General features: G+C 39.1%; 1 protein-coding gene across 1 annotated transcript in view; it reads left to right on the top strand.

Annotated features, from left to right (window-relative positions):
* The window catches only part of SHTN1 (shootin 1), a 103,317-nt gene extending 81,012 nt beyond the window's left edge, over positions 1–22,305 (top strand). Inside the window, exons 16-17 of the mRNA XM_061162740.1 lie at positions 4,003–4,195; positions 20,237–22,305. Coding sequence (XP_061018723.1) covers positions 4,003–4,195; positions 20,237–20,447 — 404 coding nt within the window. The 3' untranslated portion in view covers positions 20,448–22,305. The remainder of the gene's footprint in view (positions 1–4,002; positions 4,196–20,236) is intronic.
* The last annotated feature ends 2,298 nt before the right edge of the window (positions 22,306–24,603 follow it).

Genomic DNA, 24,603 nt, shown 5'->3' with positions numbered 1-24,603 from the left:
TCACTGCTTGCCCTACAAGCAAATTGCTCAACCTCTCTCTGTGCCTCAGTTTCTTCATCTATAAAATGAGAATAATAAAAGCACTACCTCATAGACTTATTTCAAAGATCAAGTTATTATGTTTCAATATATATAAACAGTGCTTAGCACAATGCCTGGGACAAAGCACATAATAGCTAGTAATAACAGTAGTAATTACAAATCAGTTACAAATGTAGAGAGATAGTCTTTATTTTTCATATCCATTTAGTTTATTGCCTCTGCCTGTGAACCAAGTGAATGAGAAAGTCCAGCTCTATCACCCACTATAAATGACCGTCTGAGCATCTTGAGGTCACAGTTTGCATTGCTGTCATGACATACATGTATGTCATCATGTGTTCCAGAACTCACTTTGTATGTCTACAGTTTTTTTTCCATCAGCTTGGTCATGGGAAGTAGCAGGAACCTTTGTGAGGTTTTCCCCCTTGTTGCCAGGAGGCTAGTTTTGAAAAACACGATAAACTAGCATTAACAGTGACCATAGCTAATGGACTGAATCTTTTAGACTGTGTTAAATCAACTCCAATTAGTCTATCACAACAGTTTACATTTGCATTGCCATCATGTCTATCAGGTTTAAATTGCTAGAATATGAAGGATTTGGGGTTTTGCTAATCAAGTTCTAGTTTGCATATAGAAAGTGAAAGTGAAAGTTGCTCCATTGTATCCAACTCTTTGCGACCCCATGGACTGTATAGTCCATGGAATTTTCCGGGCCAGAATACAGGAGTGGGTAGCTTTTCCCTTCTCCAGGGGATCTTCCCAACCCAAGGATCAAACCCAGGTCTCCCTCATTGCAGGCAGATTCTTTACCAGCTGAGTCACAAGGGAAGCCCAGTTTGCATATAGGGATTTACTCAATTGAGTAAATTGGTTCCTTGAACCAGAAGCAGCATAATACCAGCCAAACTTTTTTTTTTTTTTTTTTTTTAATAAAAAAGTGAAACCTTTGAGTCTTCCTTAAAAAAAATTAGCCGTCCAGTTTTTAGTTTGGATTAGAAATTCTGTTAATATCCTATAAGAATTAACAACCCCCACCCCTAGAAAAAATAACCACCTCTCAGGAAAAAAGAAAGGATACCGAAGAAGAGTTTTTGTCTTGACATGTGCTTTACAAGCTTTTACCAGCCTCCACAATGAATTATTATTCATTTGCGACTTAATCAGTGCTATGACTTTTCCAGCATTTCATCCTGAAAGTATTCAAGTAGTCGTCATTCGTAGTCGTCATTCATTTTTAGGACTTTGTGAATGCCATTCTAGTGGTCTGTCATTTACATTTTCTATTTTGCCCCTGACCTTTATGTTCCTCCAGAAACATTCTTACTTCAATATCTTGGTCAAACATGCAGCACTCGCTATTTCAGAGTTAGTTTTCCATGGGAGAAATGAGGAAACATTTTCATTTTAGTCAGTATGGAAAGCTGAATATTTCAAATGTGGAGAAAGGTAGGAACATATTTTATAGGCATGGTGAGAATCTTTTGTTTTATTGATTACATTCCACCAGCATACAGATATTCAAGGTATCATTTGAGGCAAGTTATAATAAGAGATTCAGTAGAATCATTAACATTTAGGTAGAGAAATAAGAACTGTGTAATTGGCAGGGTAAAGAGGAAGCATACTAAAGTGAGTGGCTTGTAGGTGAGCAGAAATGTTCTTTTGAGTAGCTAAAGCAAAAAAGAAAAAAAAAGGCGAGAGGAAACAAACTTCAATCTCTATCACCTAGTAAAAGAAATCATACCATTTTTTTTAAACATAGCTCGACTGTTTTCAAAGGATCAAGTTCGCAGAGGTATTTACTATGTAAATCTTTTTATAAAGGTCACGGAATGAGAAAGTGAAATTCCAGGGGAACAAATAAGGAGCTGAAGTAGCACAGCTGCATGGTGGGAGCAGATTACAAAGATGAGTTTGTTAAGTTTGTTCCTCGGGTGCATTTGAGTCTCTGAGGTTTTTTCCTTGGCACACAAAGGCTTGTGGGCTGCACACAAAGGCTTATGGGAAGGCTAAAGGTGAGGTCACAGAATGTAGAGAGGAAGCATCCTGAAAGGCAGAGGCCGCCTGAGCTTGGCTGAACTCACATCTCAGGTTTGTCAGTATCTCTGCCAACAGCCAGAGAAGCACCTCTTCCTTTAGACTTTTTTTAATGGGGTTAACTGGTACTTCCTTGATTTACCTAGATTTGTGGCCTACAAAACGGACATTTCAAAGAGCTCCAAGTGCCCCTCAGAAAATATTTGGACAGCTTAAACAGGATGCAATAATAATAATAATATTAAACATCATCATCATCTTAAACATTAAGCATTTTTCTTCATATTTTTCTTTTGTATGTAACGAAAACATGAGTTCTGGCTCAGCTCAACCACCCTCCCCACTTTTTAATTGGCTTAGTTGCAGAACAAGCAGCAGGCGTTGGTGTATATTCAGAAACTAGATCTTGCTTTTCTACAGGGACAGATTGTTTAAAGCTACTGGGTGTTTCAGTCAGCAGTTACCCAAGAGCAGAATAGAGCTGCTCTGAAGCAAATCTTGAGCTCACCTTCAGATGTTATACTTTTTGGAATGGACTTTCTTGATCTTTCTGCCCTTTTCTCTTTACTCCCTCATTGCCATGCAGCATGAGGCTTGCCACAGGCAGGAGAGAGAGGCCTTTTGACCCAGAATATTCTATAATGTCACAAATTTGTCTGCTTCGATGGTATAGAGAAATCAATGAGAGAGGCAGACAGTGATGCTCTGTGAGCTGAGGCTTTCCACCAGACCAGGGGGATTAAGTCTAAAGGAGCTGCAGTCACAGAACGGCTGAACAATTTTCTAGCCTCTCTTATACAAGTTTTTCAAATTAGAACTTCATTTTTGGAGTTCATATGTTATACTGCTGTAATACATGACACATTTATATGCAAATATAAGAATAAAATTCCAGAGCTTAATATTAGTGATCAAGGATTAGGCAACATTTTGGATTGTACCCACCAGTACTTTTCCATTTTAGGAGACGATCTGACGTTGTTTAAGAATCAGAGACTCCCAAGTTTTGTTTTCTTCTTAGTGGCACCTTTCACGTTTGTTCTTTAGCTTAATTTTTTAGAAGTTCTAATTTTATTTGTACCTCTGTGACATTTTATAAATTATTTTGTGTTAAAAGAATACCTAAGGATTCCTTCTGAAGTTTCAGGAAAGACATATTAGAATCTTGCTTTGAAAAAGTTGTCTAGGATAGCAAGCATCTTCCTAACAGAAGATAGAAAAAAAGTAATGATGGAGTTTAGCTTCAGTGCCAGAAGTTTCAGATTGACATGCCAATAATTGTAGTAACAAGCCCTATTACAGTTTTCTGATCCTATCTAAAGAGTAGAAAAGTCCAAAAGGTAAACAGCTAAACTCTTTGCCACTTAATTTTTATAATCCTGTGTCTGTATTTTAACAGGAAGTAAATTCACTTACTTCTCAATCACATTAAAATGAAAATGTTCATAAAAGCTGTTTAATGCTCAGGAAGCCTTCATGAGCTTCTTAAAAACAGCTTTTTGACATCGGTCCATTTTTTTTCTTTAAAATCAGAGCTGAGTTTGGGGAAGAATTAACTCTTGAGAGGCCAAATGATTCAAGTAGGGCTGCCAGAAAGCCATATTCTGTGAGAAGTAAAGACTTGACAATTCCAGTGTTACCAAGGACTCTGATCAGTTGAGCGAACCATGGCCTGGGGTTTTATAGTTGCTTAAAAGTCTGTACACAGTTTCTCAGCATGGTCCTGCTGCCCTGAAAAGCATTGGTGCCAGCCAAGCAGAGCAGTTTTCTAATAGGAAGATTTTCCAGCATGCTCTTGAAATTTTAGCAAGTCTTGGCCTCTTCTCTTCCTGCGGGGTTTTCAGCTAATCTGTTTTTCAGTTCCATATTAATAAGCATCGAACAGAATTATTAAACTTGAGGTATGTGTTTGGTTTTAAGGTCCAACTGGAATATTAGCCACCTCAGAGTCCAAATCCATGCCCGTGTTGGGTTCTGTATCCAGTGTAACAAAAACAGCCTTGAACAAGAAAACTCTGGAGGCAGAATTCAACAGCCCGCCCCCCCCAACACCTGAGCCAGGTGAAGGGTCGTGTAAATGGGAAGGATGCTCAAGTTCCAAGGTTACATTTCAGTAAGTAATGATGCTCTTTACTAAGTAGTATGTAGAAAAAATCTGTGATGACTAATTTGTGTGCTACTTTGCTTTGTTTATCTTTTAGAGAGCTTTTGATTTGGTTAGCCAATAGATACTCTTCTTCCTCTGTTTGATGAGCCAACTTTTGATTCCAGGCTCCTAGCTTTAGAGGTCTAATGCTGATGCAAAGCAGATATGTATAAAGAGAATTCCATCCCTAACTGGTTTGGTAATCTGATTCTTCTTCTACACAAAGAATTGACTTGGATGATCCTTATTCAGCATCAGAAGACATTTAATCATTCTTTCAAGATTAAATACTTAGATCATTCCTCTTAATGGTTCATGAGTGGCCAAAGAAGATACTAGATCTTTCAGAAGATACTAGGTCTTCCAACTTACTTTGAAGGGTACGTTTTTACAACCTTATTTTCTGATTCTCAATTAAAATGTACTTTAATATTGCTCTGTCCTGAGATTGAAGACATGCTATGTAAAGAGTTACCTGGCTTGAAAAGTGGGACTTTGATTGTTAAAGAGTTAATCCTGCTATTGAATGTGTTTCAGACAGTTCTGGTGGAGGATCAATTTGTTTTATAACAATGGCAAGCTCTTTTTGAAATTAGTCTAGTTTTGCTTTAGTTCTCTTGCCAGGATGTCAGCTGGTTTGTCACACAAAGAAAAGGAAGAGGTGAGACAAATCAGATCAGCGAATATTGTAATCACGGTTAATTAAACCTCTGATTTCCTGTTCTATCAGGAAAGAAAGAATCCTTTTTTTTTTGGTAACTCTACCTGTCTTAGTTTTAAGGTGAAGCCTGGACAAATGAAGTTGAAATTCAGTTTAGATCTATTTTTGCCAACGGGTATTTTCTTCCAGTCTTGTATTTCTCTTATTGGTACTATTAACTTTTTTTCCCCTTCTTTTGGAATGAATGACCTTCTTCGCTGATTTACAGTTTTATCTAATTTCATTATGTTTAAAAGTATATTTTCTCCTGCAGTCATGCATTTCTTTCTTTTGATGGGAGTCATTTGAACAGTTCTAACAGAAAGATGATCTATATTCATTCTTCATCTTTCCTATTACATTTGTTTAGCACCTAATTTGACATCAGCAGTCTGGCTACATTTGAACCAATATCCAGACACAAAAGCAATTTGGCTGAGACAAGTTAGTTTCTGAGAAATGCTTCAGTGTGTGTGTGTGTATAGATTTTTTTTTCCTTTACCATTTTACACAGATAATCTTAATCAGAAAATACTGCAACTCCTTCCCCCTTTTGTCTGCCTTTTATTCTCCAAAAGTAAGTGGAAATTACATTTCCAAGAAAGGAAATGAAATAATTGCAGGCCCAAGGTCTGCAAAATGTGTGCTGAATTGACAGTGAAAAGGATCCATGTGTTGACAGACACAGTTGTTAGACACCATAAAGGCCTATGTGAAGCTCAATTTATTTCTCATCTTGCTTGTTCAATGACTGCTTAAGAGACACATTTCAATTTAATTTATCTACTTAAAGCACTAATACAAATACTTTGTGCTGCTGTATTAACTTTTAAACTTTGTAACCTAACGCTTGATTATTCAGTTCTTGACATGCTTTAGCTGAAATAACCAACGCCATGCATTTTCATATTGACAGCCATTTAGCAAAGAAGAATGGCTTTCTGAAAAATGTTTCTTAAGTACAGTCATCCAAATCAATCCAAGTATCTTGTGTATGTCCATGGTAATTATTCACTTCCCAAACAGATGCACTTCAAATCATTTTGTGTTTAAACCTAGCTTTTTAATGAGTAAAAGAAGTTTAACTTAGTGTAGTTGGATGTGAGCTTGAAAAGTAAAAAACTCATGTGATTTCTCAGGATCTCCTGAAAGTGGTTTAGCTACAGGGAATGAGAAAGGTTATTTCCTGGATTATTTCTGGCTGGCTTTTGACCAATAGGTTCACTTTGTTATATAGGTTCACTCTGTTATACTAGCCATAAGGTAGAGGCAACCACATGTCTTACCTCGTAGATCTGAATTGTCACTTTGAAGTGAGATCAGCAGTTAAAGGACTTCCCTGGTGGCTCAGCTATAAAGAACCCACCTGCAATTCAGGACATGCAGGAGAAGCAGGTTCGATCCCTGGGTCAGGAAGATCAGGAGGAGGAAATGGCAATACACTCCAGTATTCTTGCCTGGGCAGAGGAGCCTGGCAGGCTACGGTCCATGGGGTCACAAAAGAGTCAGACGCGACTTAGCAACTGAAAAACAAAAAAACAATGGCACCATTATCTTGAGCTGTGGCAACACCATCATAGTGTATTTCAGATGAGTGGCTTTATTGTCTCTTGACAGGTAATCAAGGTCAAGTGAAAGTGTTAGTCACTCAGCAGTGTCAAGGTCAAGGGAGGATACCAATCACAGTAGCCTCTAATACATAACATTATTTTTTGTGCACATGTATGCATGCATGCACACACACACACAAGTCCCTGCCACTCTTATGCTCCCTTCCGAGCCCCACTTGGGCCTCTCTGCCCTGATGTCGTTCCTTCTACCCCAGTTCTTTGCTTTTCCTTCCCTTTGTCTGGGATGCCCTTCCTCCAGTCGCTGCACTGTGTCACCTCCATCATTTCTTTGCTCACATGTCAACTTTTCAGTGAGACCTACTTTAACCATCTATTTAAAACTGTAACTCTGCTCCTCTAAACTGCAATTCTTATTTGCAGTTTAAAACCCTTATCCTACTCCATTTTCCCCAAAACTGTTACCTTCAACATACTATATACTTTATATATATATGTATATGTATGTGTGTATATATATATATATATGCTTATTTTTTTCTCTTCCCCTCCTAGAATGTAAACTCCATGAGGATAGGAAATTTTTTGTTACTCATATATCTCAAACACCTGGAGAAATTTCTGCCTTATAGTAGGCTCTCAGGAAACACTTCCTGACTAAATGAATGAATGAATACACTTTTTTTATTAGTGAAACAGAATATCAATTAATTAGAATGCTCAGTTAACCTACATTACCCCATTATTCAACAGTCACACATATACAGATATATGTATACCCAAATTTTAGATATTTTGGTTTGTTTGGGTGCTTTTTTGGTTTTTTAAATCTTTTGAAAATGCCCCAGTCATTTACATTGAGCACAGGTGTGCATGTCTTCTGCATCTTTGTAGCTACACAAGATAAGAGTAAGCAGAGACCACAGAATGCCCAGTTGTAAAAGAATGTTTCACCTGTGCTCATTTGATTGACCTCAAGTGGACAGGAAAGTTTGGTACCTACTAAGAAACCTTTTAAAGTGAAGAAAGAAACATAGATATTTTCTGCATAAGATCTTCACTTATCCAGAAAATTAAATAGCATCAAGCTCTTCCAAGAAAGTTTATTTTCCTTTTAATAAATCCCTAAAAATTATCATATGTGTGTGTTCCAAATAACTGAGTAAGTCCTGTTTGGTAAATTGTAGAGACAGAGGTACATGGGTTTATTTCTTAGGGACTTAGGAAATGGCAGGAGACACCTTTGATACTTCATTGTAAGGATTAATTAACATTCTTGTCACCAGCCTGAGCAAACAAGGTTTTTTTGAACAAAAATGAAAACGAAGATAATCAGGACTTGGAGAAACCTAATTGTTTCTATTTGTCCTTTAATAATAGCTTTAGGAATAGTTGTGTCCTCTTTTAATTATTTCTAATAAGTATATGTGTGTGTGTGTGTGCGCGCGCCAAGTCACTTCAGTCATGTCCAGCTCTTTGTGACGCTGTGGACTGTAGCCCTCTAGGCTCCTCTGTCCATGAGATTCTCCAGGCAGGAATACTGGAGTGGGTTGCTATGTCCTCTTTCAGGAAATCTTCTCAACCCAGGGACCAAACCTGAAATGTTTCCTGCATTGGCAGGCAGGTTCTTTACCACTAGCACCACCTGGGAAGCCCAATAAGTGTGTACTACCTGGTAATAATATCTTAAATCTAACAGTGAATTTGAATTTCATTAATTCTGATTAGTAATTGTTCAGACAGGAATTATGTTTATAACCTCCCTTTGTACTATGAGAGGTAAAAAGCTGGCCAAGCAAATGAAGAGTATAAGCTTTATTTTTGCTCTCATGCTCTCTGCAGCTGATCCAGAGTAAACTGACCGTGTTAGATAGAGTAAGACTCATTGATTCAAGCTAATCAGTGGCCATGTTGGTCAATATAAAATAGAGAAAATTCCAAATCACAGAGTTTTAAAAAGATAACTTTCATTACTTTTTGATAGCCACAGTACCTGGAAATAAACTGAGTGTTACACAGGGTCAAATGAACAGGAATGAGTTGTCTTTTCATCAGTAAAAGCCTGTAGAGTGGGCAAGGAGTAACAGGGAAGCAGTGTGGTCAGGTTTATAAACCAGTGTTTTCCCACATATGCTCAGGGTGGCAAGTAGCTTCAGATCATTTCCAGAATGCCAGCTCTACGGTGATATCTTGGGTTTGCTAGCTATATTATCTTTATGGCCTCAGGCAAGTTATTTAACCATTGACTGGTTCCTCATGTGGATGATGAGGGTAACCTTGTAGGGTCGTCATGTAAATTAAATAATAATGAAAGGTATTTCAACAGATTCCTTTTCTATTGTAATTATAATGCTGGGCCATTACTGGATGATCAGAGACAAAAGTTAGAGTTGAAAGCTTAGATACTGAACACCTGGTTATTGACTGGACCAGGTTTCCTTGGGAAAATCATGTAACTTTTATTCTGTGTTTTTTTTGTTTTTGTTTTTCTTGTTTAAAATTGAGGCAAATAGTTGAGGTATTCTCTAGATTTTCTTTCAAATCTAGAACCCCAGTAAGTGAAAGTGTTAGTCGCTCAGTCATGTTTGATTCTTCACGACCCCATGGACTGATGTAGCCTGCCAGGCTCCTCTGTCCATGGGATTCTCCAGGCAAGAATACTGGAGTGGGTAGCCATTCCCTTCTCTAGGGGATCTTCCAGACCCAGGGATTGAACCTGGGTCTCCTGCATTGCAGGCAGATTCTTTACCATCTTAGTCACCAGGAAAGCCCAATAATCCCTCACAAATGTGGTTGCTTGATAAAGATGTTCACAGTTAAGAAAAGAGTTAAGCACATATTTTCTACTCCTAATATGTCTCTAAACATAGATTTACAGAAACACACACAAGCCTAGAAATGTGAAATAATTTCTTGAAAAATTTTAATTTTCAAACTATATCAGGGGAACTTACAAATCCAAATTGAAATGATTGTTATCCTTCAGGGCCAGAATACTCATTCCAACTCTGTCACTATTGCTCCAAATGCCTTTAGACCTACTTGGATTAGAGATATCTGACCACAGAGGAAGTAAATTGGAAGGTCTTTCCTATCCATTTAATTTGGAGTAGAAAAAGTAGATGAGAAGTAGAGTGCTTTAGAGCCACGCAGTGAATCCTGTAAGAGAATCAGTGTCATGGTTCATTTTGGTTAAAAAAAACTATATGATCCATTTTAACCACCACTGCATGTTCAACATGTTCCCAAATGACTTTTGCAAGCTGATTCAATATTTGGAAATAGCCATCAGTTTGCCACCATTACAAATGCATTTTAAAAAATATGACTCAGACCCATGACATCCAACCACATGTACAGAAAAGTACTGTGCAATACAGGCAAATCAAAGGGTGTTTCTTTAACTCCAGTTAGGTTGACTGGTTCCAAATTTACATAATCTGGGGCATTGATTAAAGGGTAGCTAGGAAATTAATATTTCAGTAGCAAACAAATTGAGCAATAAGTGAGAAAATGCAGTATGGTACCTAGGTATGGGTAAAGCTGTCTTCCATTTTATCCCGTGAGACAGAATGGGAAAGCCTGATGTTCTTGATTGATATAAGTGAAGTGAATTGGGAAAACATTTGGGAATGAAAGCTTATAACCTTCCATTGTATATGTTTCACCTGTTTTTAAGTTAATGTTTTCTATTATTCTTCATCAATATATATTAATATGTATCCATATTATAGCAGCATTCACCTGAGAGGAAGTGTGCTTAAATTGCTGTAGGCAAGATCTCTGATGGACTTTTCCAGGTGGCACTAGTGGTAAAGAACCCACCTGCCAATGCAGGAGACAAAGAGACACAGGTTCAATCCCTGCGTGCGGAAAATCCCCTGGAGGAGGGCGTGATAAGCCACTCCAGTATTCTTGCCTGGAGAATCCCACAGACAGAGGATCCTGGTGGGCTACAGTCCACAGGGTTGGAGAGAGTCCGACACAACTGAAGCTGCTTAGTGCAGCATAAGATGTCCGATGGAGGCTGTGAGTAATGGTGCCAGTTTCCGATTTGGAGGTTCAGAGTTTTGGAATTTGCTTCTGTGATGTTTTGTTGTTGTTACTCATGTTTCACTAACATTTATTAAGCCAGTAGTTTCATGTGTTACTTTGATTCTCCCAAAGGTACAGATTGGAAGATTGGACATTATCTCCATTTTACAGATGAGAAAACTGAGATTTAGTGACATAAACAATTTGCCCAAAATTCTATTCCTAATCCATAGTTGGGTCAGATTTTATTTGAACCTTTTTCATTCTAACTTCAAAGCCCATGCTTTTGAATGACAGTATATTCATTGAGCATATTCAGAGCTCTAGGAATGGAAGTGAAGAAAATGACTATAAGGTTTCCCCTATAGGAAGCAATGTAGTTCATTTGGCCTATGTTACTCACATCCTGCTCCTCTGACCCTGCATATTCTTAGGTGGTGTAATCTCTTTTATCTTTCCTCGTTCTAAGGCTAACCTAAACAATTAAAATATCTTTTGCCATGGGAAGAAAATGTTACCCAGTAAAACCAAGAATTCTGAAAAGCAGAGTCTATCTTAATTAGCAAGAAGACTTGAAAGAGTAGCTGGAAAGGAATTTGGAAAGAAATTGTTTTAATGTTTTTCATGTCAAACGTCCAGTAAAGGAGCGTGCTTCACAAATAAACTTGGGAAATTAATACATTAGAATACCAGCCTTAGCTCCTTTAGTCTTTGGCATAAATTTCATTTGTTGTTGTTTAGTCCCTAAGTTGTGTCCAGGTCTTTTGTGACCCTATGAACTGTAACCCGCCAGGCTCCTGCGACCGTGGGATTTTCTGGGCAAGAATACTGGAGTAGATTACCATTTCCTCCTCCAGGGGATCTTCCTGACCCAGAGATTGAACCTGTGTCTCCTGCACTGGCAGGAGGATTCTTTATCACTGAACCACTAGGGAAGCCCAAGTTTCATTTACGAATTTTTTATTTTATTGACATTTCAAGCATGCTGAAGGTTAGTTCATTCCCAGAAGTCAAGTACCTTGAACGTATCTGACTGTAACCATTGGATTAGAAAGATGTTTTACTAAATGATAATGTGACAATATAAAGATGAATCCCTGTGAATACTGTTTTTTCAAAACATACATTCTACAGCCCCAAATAAATTTCATTGTTGTAGCCACTTCATGCTGTACCCCTGTGAGTCAACTCCACCTTTGATCAGTTCCCCATTAGCCCCTTTGAGTTTGGGCTGTAGTGTCCATTAGTCGTCATATTTTAGGACATCTCTTACATATAGAAAGATGGGCGGTTATAAAGAAAGCCTGGACAAATGGACCAGCAGCGTGGAGAAAGAAGTAAGCAGATCTTACAAGAGTTCTGCAGCACAATCAGGCAGAGGCCCAGGAGTTTCTTGTATTCTCGCCAACTTGCCTTTTTGTCTCTGAACAGTCTTGGAAGTGGCCTTACTTGTCTGTACTGAGCTTTATTCATCTGTATTCACTTTTTCTATTCATTTCTTCTAGAAAGGTGAATATCCTCCTGACAGTTACAACTAAACAAAGTGGTCAACCTCACGGATGATTTTTCATTTCATCCAGTTATATCTAAAACCTTGTTTCACAGGGGAGAACCCAGTTTCCGTTGTAACTGTTGTGATTTGCAGTGATGTCGTAGCTGTATCCTCATCTCTTGGACATTCTCAAAGATGCTTTTAAGCCACAATTGCTAGAGACCCTTCCAGTTAACATTTCTCTAATTCATCATGCTTCTCTTCAGCCCGAGATCTCCCCCGAACTCTAAGCTTTATCAGGCTTTTTAAAATTTCCTTTTTAACCATCAGACAGGCAGCTAGCTTGTCTTTTTTGTTTGGGAGGTCAAAACAGGTCACATTGTGCCCCATAGAAGAATTTAAAAAAACAAAAACCAATGTAGCAATTACAGGACTTCAATTTCAATAGAAAAATGACCGTTTCCAGTGAAGCCATTTTTATTTCAATTTGCATTTAATTTCTAGATCTATGGTGTCTCTAAATACATGTGACTTTTGGCCCCACACAGATTTATTTTTGTGAGAGTTCATCTTGTTTGAGCCATTAACTGACTACCGAAGTATAGTTGATAAAAGATAAATTTTAGATGTCTCATGGTTAGTATAATCAGTCAAATGTTTCTATGAAAGAAAAAGAAAATCTAATTACCATTTCTGGGTTTGAATTAAAAGATTGATTGGCTTTTAAGTAGTCTCTCTTCAGGTTTTTCCCCATTATTTCCAGTGTGAAACTGATTTAGAAAAATGAAATCGCTCTTTTGCATTGGAGCTGCAGATTTGAGCTTTTGAAATATGTTGCCAAATAGAAATTAAGATTCTCAACTTACTTTTAGGGAAGCTTGGCATAAAATTGTCTCAAATCTCACCTGGAATTTAGCTTGGTTGGTTATACAGCTATTTCTTTCGAGTCAACATTTTGTTCAGATAGAATAGAGCCAAGTTCTTTTAGTCCTTGGGGTGGACAGAGTGCGTTTGTTTTTTTTCCTGTTACTCCCATCCGCCTCCCGCCCACCTCTTTTCTTTCCTTTTGTGTATGTGAGTGTGCATGTGTTTGCTTGTGTGGTGCGGAGCAGAGAAAGGAGGGCACCTTCCGTGTACTTAGTAAATGTTTGTTTCTGAGAAGAGAAGACTAGCTAGCAGAATGAACTGCATGGACGTTACTGCCTAATCTGATGCTCTTATACAATTAAAGGATTTGCTGTGCTCTCCACTGTAATCTTAGTACCCCTGAATTGTGTACGGACACTGCAGGAAACGGCTCTGCTCGGCTAAGCACCGCGACAAAGGTTCTCCGTGTGTGCCTGCGCATGGACAATTAAGTTTTAACAACAAAATTAGCAGAACAACTGGATGTTCTGGAAGTTGAGATTGCCTCACTTAGTCTCTTTTTCCAACCCCCTCCGTAGGAGTTTTCCTGTGGGCTGCCCAGAAGACCCGCCTGTTGGTTTTGTCTCACAGGTGTTCTGGGTTGCTCCACAGACAGCAAATGCTTCCAGATTAATTGTTGAGGCTCTGTTATACCCAGTGTTAAAATTCTGTTGAGTAAATCTCAGAATAGCTGTTAAAAACGCTGCTGAGCAATTCTCAGTTCTTTCAAAGAATGAATTGCCTTGTAACATTTGCCTCCAGTTGCCAACACCTATGATTTTTAGAGACTTAGCATAAAATATATCCTTTCGGCATGGAGAACCAAATTGCTTTTGGTGCTTTGTCATTTTTTTTAAACATCTTTCAGTAGTCTCTGCAGTATTTGTGTTTCCTTTTATTTTTGTATAGTGGAGTAGTGGGGACTTAAAATTTATCCAAATAGAAGTTCTGGCTAAAAGTTAAGTGTAGTTTCAGATCTGAGGATAAATTGATTTAACTTCTGAAACCCAATAAATGCTTTTCATCTGAAATATATTATGTCATATAACTATATGAAAAGTAGCACACTGAATTCTTCACAACTTACCATCTTAAAAGAGAGTTTAAAGTATTTAATATAGTAAATTTAAAGAAAAATCTCTTAAAATTTAAAAATATTTTTCTGAAAATCATGAATGAAAATACAAACATTTTGTGCATGACAGCTTTCTTGAGGTGCCCATGTTATAGATGGTGACTCTGGTGGAAGACTTTATGTCCTTTAAAATTTCTTTTTTAGATAGCATTCACATTTCATAGATGAGATCTCAGTGAATTTTCCATGGTGACTTAAAAGTTGTACAGAATTACAAAAATCTTTATAAGTAGCCCCCAAAAGTACCATACACATTTAAAAAAAGAATCTTTGCCTGAGCTACAATCAGTCTTAGCTCATGCTTTATCATTGATTTTGCTGGTGAGAATGGTCCGGTTTCCTGGGCTCTCTGGGCCAGTGTATTTGGAATCCATAAATGTGCAGAGCCCAGCTTACACTGGAGGAGTAAAAGAACTGGAACAAGGCTTCATAGCTTTCACTGTGGTCTGGGAGGTAACCTGTGCGTTGAGAAGCTATGCTGCAGTTACTCCACCAAAGAAACTGTGGCTCAACGTGGACACAGAAGTCTTTGCCCAGGCATTGTTAACCTCTGTTAAAAAGGGATTCTTGTTAATCCTGGTGGCAAATCAGCATCCAGAAGGTGATGGCAGATTTTCAACCGTGCATGGCGGTATTCCGCTGCTTAACAGTATTTATTTTTCATAATTTAAAACTGTATCTATTTTCCCCTCAAACAGAAGCTGACCCAAATTGGCCAACTAATTTATTCTTTGAGCTTAAATGCAGTTTCAAAAAGTACACAAAGCCAAAAGGAATTAGTTTCATTCTACCTTCACGATATGTAAAAGTTGTAGAATGAGCAATAATATAGAAAGTTTCATCTCTTGTTTGAAACTCGATTTGGGGAAATTTTGAACAAGTGTGTTAAAATGTCCTGAAAAACAGGACGTCTAAGAGAAACAAAACTACCTCTGGCTCCAATGCCACTGCTGTTGACTGCTGTAGCAACTCATTAAAGGGCTTGGGGATGGGCTGGGCTTTGGGGGGGGCGGGTGGGCAGCAAGACTTCTTATTTTTACACAAGGGAAAATATAAAACTGACTTCCTCTTTGGAGTTTTCCCAGGAAACTACTTTATAAAGACACATTTAAATCTTTCCGTTTTCTGTCCTTGAAGGTGGTAAATATGATTGTGGCTTTATCCATTTTTATTGTAAATGAAGCAGAGTTCAGACCGTCCGGCTGTGCGTCATCTGTTGGATGGCTGCCACCAGCTAATGCAGGCGTCCCACTGGGAGACCAGAGAAGAACTATACTTTGATTCACCAGATTGTGTTAAATAGTCCAGCTGTTGCGATTTGAAAGATAGTTACCTCAGAAGTGAAATAGAAATGAACTTGGCATTTATGCCTCAAACCGTTTTTATACTGTTTGGCAATCAGCTTTTCAGAGGTGGCATTTTATAAAATAACTCTCACCGCTTAAAAGTTTCGTTCACTGTAATGTTCAAAATGTCCCACCTTTATATTATCAGTAAAATTAAGCTTGAGTGATATGCAAAATTTGCATGAAATAAGCATTTTCCCCCCTTCATTTCATGAGCTTTGATTGTATTCAATTGAGCTCAGAACCATGTCTATTAGGGCTCTTTGGGGGCATTAGTTAATTTGAATTGCAGCCGAAATGTTAGCTAGAATGTTGTTGAATATAATTGGAACATGGAAAGTTGATTTTGAATGGAATTTCATTGAATGCAAACAATGATGTGCTTTTTTAAGAATTAGAAAGCTGCACTTTCATCTCTTGTAACACAGTCTGAGAAATCAGAGTCCCTTTATTATAAAGTTCAATTTTGGGCATTACCGTTTGCAATTGTTCTGATTCTTCTGGTACCGGTATCAGCTGGAGTCAGGTTTTTCGTTTTACTAGCAAGTGGCCCCATCTGCCCCGTTCTCACCTTCTGGCCCTCTTGCAGGTGGGGAAAAGTAACTGCTTTCTGAAAGGGCGACCAAGTTGTGTTGAGTTGGCCAAAAAATTCATTTGGGTTTTTCTGTAAGATGTTATGGGAAAACCCGAATGAATTTTTTGGCCTGCCCAATACTTAGGCATTAGGCTTCATGGAGTGGCATAGATTAGTATATTTTCTCCTAGCTTTTATTTTGCTTTTTGGTTTTTCTTTTTGTCTTGGAATAGCACTTACATGATTGAAAATGACTCACAAAAACACCTATTTGAATGGATCAAAAAATCACTGCTACTTTGTTGTGGTAAGAAAGAAAAAATTGACAGGAAGTCAAGATGCCACAATGTTAATCCTTATCTGCTATTAACAAATTGTGTGCTCACACAAGCATTTAACTCACTATTCTTTGGTGTCTTCCCCTGATAAATGAGAAGGATGGACTAGTTCATGTCAGTAATCCCTCTCAGCCTGAACAGTCCATGATTCCAGTCTTCATGTCAGCTCTAAAATTTAAGCTTTGCTTGGAGATTTTGCATCTTACAGAAGGTCTGCCATACTTTTTATGAATACCGACTTTTAATTCCTTATTTGGGATCATTGCTCTTAGACAAATTAAAGTAGGAAAACTGAACCAAACAGTGGTATACTGCAGTTCCTATTGGATTATTGTGTTTGAGCACCTGGGATTTTTCACCTTGGGGAGAAGCCTCAGATTTAACCTTCTAGAACCTGCCACTGTTGCTGCCTAGAGTAGGAGCCTGGGTTCTGGGCACCATCACTAGGGGGGCTTTCTGGCTCTTTCCATAAGATGGGATTGGAGGTACAATGAGGCCCCTCATTCCAGAAGGAACCCTGGGCAGCTCCCCCATGGGAACCAGGGATAGACTTAATGATGTCACACCAGGAAGAGCTAGGTTTAAGTCACAAAGGAAAAAAACAAAACAAGGGATAGCTCCAAGGGATGAATTTTATATTTATCGATCTGAAAGATGCAGATGAAAACAAGGATTCAGAAAAAATCTGTAAACGTATCAGAATTAGCCTGTGGCATCATCATCGTGTTTCTAGAAGATGCCTTTGGTAAAAAGTTATGTGATGTTGTGGGAGAATCAGAAACTGGGAGAGATAGGAACTTCTGATTCTTGTCCTAGCTCTGCCACCGATAAGCTGTGTAATTTTAGGTCTTGCTCCTCCCCTCTCCAAACCTCCTTTTCCTTATCTGTAAAAGAAACAGTTGGACTAGATGATTGCCATAGTCCCTTTTAGCTTCAGCCCTTTGGAATTCCAAGCCAGTGTTCATTATCTTTCAGAAACTAGTTAATTCTGATTCTCAACACATAGATTCAGAGAAGTTTTCCACTGTGCCAAGTTCAGTGATAACCAAAGGAGTTCTCAAATTGGAGTCTACAGGTGACTTAATAATAGATTAATCTGTCATTGAGAAAGAAGCCTACTTCAGGAAAGAACAGCAGTTCTCTCGACTGAGACAATTCCAGGAAAATTGCAGCCTGTCCATACAGAATTTCTGAGCTTCCAGTTGAGTCAACATCATTTGTTGCTGTTGTGGAGTCCCAAGAGCACTTCCTGGAAATTTTCAGCCTCCAGCTGATGAAGAAAGGATTTTTAGGGTATGTTCATCACCCCTTCACCTGCAGACACACGTGGGCATGAAAACACCCATGGTAGTTCTACAAAAGTGATGAATGAAGGTCAGTGTGGATTGATGGAAATTGCTCACCTGAAATGAGATGGATACCTCCATTGCATGTGTCGAGCAGACTGTCTGGCTTATCTGCAATGGGCTTAGACCCAGTGTCATGGAACCAGACTGGGGACTTGACTGGCAGATTTTATGTGACTTTGACTATAACAGTTTAGCTAGACTGAAACTTCTTTTTCTAGAATTCCCTTGAATTCTCTTACCCATTTGTTTCTAGATTAGGCTTTGCCACAAGAGAAATTGGCACGAGCTTTAGAAAGTGGAAGTGACTAATAGTCTTTTTTTTTTTTTTAATGCTCTGAAAGTGTGTGTGGGGCAGGTGTTTTTACTGCTCATGCACATTGTCACCTAGTTGGCATGTGGCACAGCTGCCTCCCTCTCCCCTTCTAGCTTCCCCAAATCTTGGGCCAGATGCATGTGTGATTCCATGTGGAAGGGCTCCAGGTTTACCCTGAAGCTCACCTGCATCATCAGGATTGGGGATTGTGAGAGATGGGGCTCTTGTTTATCCTCAGCTTCTTGCTGCTGCTCATCTGCACAACCTGCTGATTTCAGGCCCAGCATCATACACAGACTCACATAGACTGCCTGACTGGCTCTCTCCATTGCCTGAGGTCTAACCTATAATGAATCCTTATGCCATTCACGGTGGTTCTGCTTCTCTGACCGTGGATTCGGTCTTTCAGGTGTTCCCTGAGTCAGAGAAGGTCAAGCCAGATACCACTGGGATAAATTCATCCCACGGTGATTGCCAAAACACAGATATCTTAAGAAGTGGATCTTTGGCCAGAGTAGGTGGGCAGTGTCAGAGGTGTCTGCTAATGAAAAGAGTGTTGCCAGATTCAGGCAAAAATAAAGGAATCTGTCCTCACTACAGTGTAACGTTCCTCTCAGGCCCCTGGTCATCTCTCTGCTTTTACTCCTCCAAAGAAGACAGTTATATGCTAGTTACTTATTGATGATAATCAAGTCACACAGTATAACTAGAAAGCCCTATAGCGGTTTTCAAGCATTTGGACAGATCTCATAGTGCTAGGTTGTAAAACTGTGGTCCCTGGGTTGGAGTTTTGTTACCTGTGGCTGTATCGTGCAGGCCACTTTGTCTCAACAGTTGGTCATTTGTTCTTGTTTGCTTTTGTTGTACAACAGAGGTATCCAGACCTGCTCACACAGAGGCCTTGGTTTCTGAGCATTCATTCTGAGCCTTTCACGCACAGTAGTTCATTAGTATTCTCTCATTTGTTTGCTCCACAAATGGGTCTGCTCTGGGTGCTGGCGTTTAACTATGAACAAAGCTAAACAGTCCAACTCGTGGATGCTTACATTTTACTTAAAGAGACAGACATTTAACAACTGGTTATTTAACTGTGACTGTGGTAAGTCCAACAAGGGAGCAGTATGAGGCAGTAAGGGAGTGTCAACCAGCAGGTCTGACCTACGGGTCAGGGAATAATAGACATCAACTCATCAGGGGGACTAGTAGAGCAGTGGGGAGGCCTGGCCAGCAGTTCGTCAGTACTTATCCTGACATCCAGAGGTGGACACGGGTCAGGGGTGTGCTGGGTCATGGTTAACGTTCTAGCAACCACCGGGAAGACCAGCTAAGTCTGAATAGCCTCTGCCTTGCCTGCAACACACCCCTCAACCTCCAGGCATCAGATCAGCAGTCCAGCCCCTTCAGATGGTTGCTCCTATCCTATCTTCTGAGAGGACTAGGTGCCCGCAGCCTAATCTCCTGACACGTGGCAAGAGAAGAGCGTTGCAGGACATCTCCATTTCCACAAGGAAATTATTGCCTATTTAGCTGGAGAATCAGTAGCTTCTTACATCAGAAGAGAAGAGAGGAAACCGCAGTGGAAAAAGAAACTGCATTTGAAATTCAATAAGAAATTTCTCATATATGACTCTCCTTTTTAGAAAAAGTGGTAACTCGGCATTTCAACTGACTCTCTAGATTCTCCCATCCACCCTGGTTCCTTCCCTCATTCCTCCTCAGGTCTGCCCAGAGTCGTTCCTGCCAGCAAATGGCAGCAGCTGGCACATCTCTCAGCTGCCCATGGGGGTTGGTGGTGATTTATTTCCGTCCTCCACGCCGTCTCCTCAGAGCTAATCTGCACCCCCAGTACCCTGGGCACAAGGGAAGAGCTCCCTGCCTCCTTCCAGCTAAGCAAGGGTGGGGCAGGAGCCGGGGCAGCGGGCAGTGGGGGGTGTGCAGAGCACCTGGGAGCTTTGAGCTTCTGTGAGAAGAGTGTGCGATTAAGCAGGTAGGTGCCTTCGGCTTTTTAACACTTCCGCAGTTAATTGCTCTGACTTTTTCCGCCTTTCTTCTGGCCTTGTGTTCCTAATATGTAATCTAACAGCTTTTTTTTTTTAAATGGCTGGCACCTCAAAGACCACTTTTTGCATGTTGATTAGACTTAGAATGTTTTGGGGTTTTTTGCTCCTCTAAATCCAGGAATACGGAAAGATAAATGTTTTCTCTCTCTGCTTTTAATTTTTTGTTTGTTTGTTTAACTGTTCACCCCCTAGGCCTCCCAGTAACACTGGATACAGGAAACAATACATTGGCAGTGGAAAACAAGCCAAACCAGTTGTAGTTTTAGATCCTGTTTCCACACACGAACCCCAAACCAAAGACCAGGTCGCTGAAAAAGATCCAGCTCAACACAAGGATGATGAAGGTGAAACTAAACCAGGATACAAACAGAAAGTGAGAGATACCAACAGCTCCAATTGCTGATCCATAAACTGAAGGCTGGCATGTTCGGAAGTCCTTTTGCAATGAGCACATGATTAGTTTTGGTGTATTGGCAAGGGCTATAGACACTCTGTTCTTGTCACTGTATTCAGAATATAGGTTCTTTTCTGATGTCACTTTTGTAAGTAGTTCACCTATAAATATAAGTAAGCTATTTAGCAAAATACACATTCTTTGTAGCTTTTTTTTGTTCATAGGGATAAGATTTTTTTCTAATTACTGTATTAAATGTGACTTCTTTTAGAAGATAACAAAAAATTCAGATGTTATCTTCTTAGGTAATGTGTGTACCGCTAATCAAATGTAATGATGAAAGGTTGCAGCACTTGTGTATAATTGGATAAACAGAACTGACTAGCTTAATAAGGTGATTTTTAAAAAAACCCAGAGAAGCTTTTGTTTTGCATATCTGATCCCTTTTTTTTTTTTTTTTTTTTTTGATGGAGAAACTTCAGTAGCATGGAAATTGTTAGGCACTGTGGTATACAAATTACTTTCTAGGATATACTGAGATAAGCTTAAAATTTCAGGAGCTAATGTCAGGCTAGCAGTCCCATCAAGGCATCTGGCCCCACTGAAGTGAAGTCGCTCAGTCATGTCTGACTCTTTGCAACCCCATGGACTGTAGGCCACCAGGCCCCTCTGTCCATGGGATTTTCCAGGCAAGAGTACTAGAGTGGGTTGCCATTTCCTTCTCCAGGGGATCTTCCCGACCCAGGGATCGAACTTGGGTCTCCTGCATTGCAGGCAGACGCTTTACCGTCTGAGCCACCAGGGAAGCCCCATACTCAGTGTTAATTACACACATTATTAACTATGGGATGATTGTGTTCAAAGCCTCCCGAAGACTTTGGAGGGAATGCTCTAGTGACCTGAATGCAGAATTGAGGTGAAGTCCAAAGCTTGAATTTAATAGAGTATTATCTTGGTAAACAGTGTGTTCAGTGCTATGAGTCAATTGTGTTTTCTCATGTACTCGTGCGGCACAAGTACCATATTTTATCACAGTTCTTATATACAGTGAAGATAAGTGACAAGCATACAATTTCTTGCTTCACTGCTGTTTTACATTACACAAGTTTGTTGTTTTGTTTTGTTTTATTTTTAAGGAAATTAGGTGGTAGTTAGTCTCTAAATTAAATACAATGCTTCAGTCTACCACAGTGAATAAAGAAATGTAATCAGGGATTTTAAAAAAAAGACTTATGCAGCTTTTCAAAGTTGATTGTTTCAAAATTGGTGTTTATTTAAAATAAGTGGTAAGGTACTTGAATGCATTTTCTTATGACAATGATTCAGTAATGGTAATTTTACTATTAAAGTGAAAGGGTTAGTTTTGTTAGCATAGCTCAGCATGAAGCTGTCAGGTGCTTCTCACCTAAGGGCGGAAGAAAATGATAGTAATAATTGCAGTAGTTGTATTTTATTTTTGCACGTATGCTAAACATAGGCTTGAAAAGGTGGTTAGGCAGGTAAATGTAGTTCCTAAATTTGGAGATAATTATCTTTCTGTAGGTTCGTTAGGCTTGGCTGTTTCCATGTTTCTTCCAGTGATGTTTTTACAGTTACTTACCCGTTCACTCATAGGGAATTAAAATGTAATGTTTTTCAACTGTGACTTCCCCTGATTGAACAATACTGCTGTATGATATACAAACTACAAACTGCATTAATTCACTGAAAATAAGGTCTGTTATGCTGTGATTTGAACTCTCCTCAGCACATTTATTAAAAAGCACCAATAGTTTCCCACTAAAGGTCACTTGTGGCTATTGATATTTTTGGTTTAGTTCCCCACACTTGACATCCTTTAATAAAATAATTGTATAAGACTTGATAAGTTTAGTAGTTTTTAATAATCCACAAAATGATTTCTTTTGAGGAATTTTATGCTATGTTTCTTCCTGCTTTTCCCATTCCTGTGTATATTGTCTGCTAGCATGTGTCTTAAAGGTATTTAGAAATATAAAATTCTGTACATTTGTAATTCCATCTTTCATCACACCCCCTTTCCAGGGTAAAGAGTCAACCATCTGGTGAAATGTGTTAGCTGGACCAGGCAACATTTAGTCACTGGTATTCTGAAAGTGTTCTTACATTTTCTGAGCTGCTTATTCCTTCACCATGATCACAGAGTATTTAAAGTTACTGTGATAAAATTAATCCTAGTACCTTTCTGTAGCTGAGCTAGTCTCTCATAAACTCCTCACCTCCACTGGTTTCAGCACTTGCTCATTCCTGTGCAAATTCCTATGGCGTTAACGGCTAAAACCACGCAACCTTGATTGGCCTGAGTGAAAACAGTGGACGTTTTGGCTCTGACTCTCTGTGTTGGTAGCTTCTGTTGTGTCTGACTCTTTGCAACCCCTGTGGACTTGTAGCCTGCCAGGCTCCTCTGTCCATGAGATTTCCCAGGCAAGAATAATGGAGTGGGTTGCCATTTCCTTCTCCAGAGGATGTTCCCAACTCAGGGATCAAACCTAGGTCTCCCACATTGCAGGGAGATTCTTTACTGTCTTCAGACTACTCACCAGTAATTCCTCCTTCCTTACCTTTTTGTTAACAGTAAAATGTCTGCTAGAAATGGAGTAGGGCAGGTAAAGATTACTGTTGGTTATCCTTCCAGGCCATTTTTTAGGATATTTGTCAGGTAAATGATAGTCTGTAGCACAGAATGTTAAAAACAAGGCTTGGATGATTTTTATAAATGCACACCATACATGTTTAGGGGATTCCCTGGTGGCTGGATAGTAAGAATCTGCCTGCAGTGCATGAGGTTTGATCCCTGGGTTGGGAAGATCCCCTGGAGAAGGGAATGGCAACCCACTCCAATACATATTTAATCATTTTCATCATGGAACAGCTTCAGCTTATGTGGCAATAAGTTGTGGATAATGGATAAACATCTCATCATCATCACTGACCTTAGGAAGGTCATCAAGCAGCCCTTACTTGGATTTGAAGTTTCTTCCGGGCACTAGCATTCCCAAGTCCCCCTGCCATTTCTTATAAGGGGTATGATGACTTTCTTTCATCTCTTTATATGCAACATCTTATATATGTTTTGTATCTTTTATATGTCCTGTAAGGTGTGTAGAGAGAGAGAAAATATATAAATAGAAACAGTGCTTATCACTTTCAGAAGCTTGAAATGCTAATGTCCATTTGGTGACCCCAGTCCTCAAGTGAGTTAAAGGAGAATAGGCAGTGCTTGGCACTGAAATTAGTGTTGACTTGGTTGAGGTAATAAATCACCTCTTTGGTTAATTTAGTTATTCAGTTACTAACTTAGTTGTACATTTTTGTTGTGGCTTTATTCGGTTATAATTTGTATCACAGTTTCAGGGCATACTCTCACATGATCTCCCATATTTCATGTGTGTGTGTGTATGTGTGTGTGTGTGGGTACATGTGCAGAGGCTATGTGAACACTTACCCATCGCTTATTGCTAAGAATCAGGAAAGGCAACAACAATCACACACTGTGACACAGCTCTCTCAACTTAAGAGGGATACCAACCAATCCTCCTGCCTTGTGCTTTGAAAGAATCTGCCATGGAGCCTATTTTAAGTCACTGCTTTTAGAGTAAGGCCTTGGCTCTGCCGTAAGACCATGACATCTCCCTCTTAGTACTCTTCAAAAGGAGAGGTCCTCAGTGTGCTTAGAAAAACTTAGAGAATACACCAGAAATCTAAACTTAGCCAACTTTCTCGCAGGTCAGTATATAGCAATTTATGTAGTTTTGAGGAAAAACAAGGTAACTGAACAAAGAATTTAAATCTTATAAAGCCATTGGATATTATTATGTTTACAGGCATGTGTTTGAATATGGTTGGTTTTGGCTCTCTTCTATCACCCCAATACCAGCTTTCAAAAAAGACAATGTATAAGCTGCATCATTTTTAATCACCTACTAGATGCTATAGTAAAAATAATTATGCATTTAATGGCTTTAAGAGTATTCATCCACTGAATGAATAAATTCAGTGTACTGAATTTATACTCATTTACTTACTCATACTCATTCCAAAAAGGCTCTAAGGAGATGCCCCAGAGATATAAATGATAGATGAAAAATTAAAATTTAGAAAGAGGTGGGAATCAGAGAAAAGGGATTTGAGTATAGGAAAGTTACAG

Source organism: Dama dama, chromosome 15, assembly GCF_033118175.1.
Source record: "Dama dama isolate Ldn47 chromosome 15, ASM3311817v1, whole genome shotgun sequence".
NCBI lineage: Eukaryota > Metazoa > Chordata > Mammalia > Artiodactyla > Cervidae > Dama > Dama dama.
The sequence above is the reverse complement of the archived record's forward strand: the minus strand, read 5'-3'. Positions and strand labels throughout refer to the sequence as shown.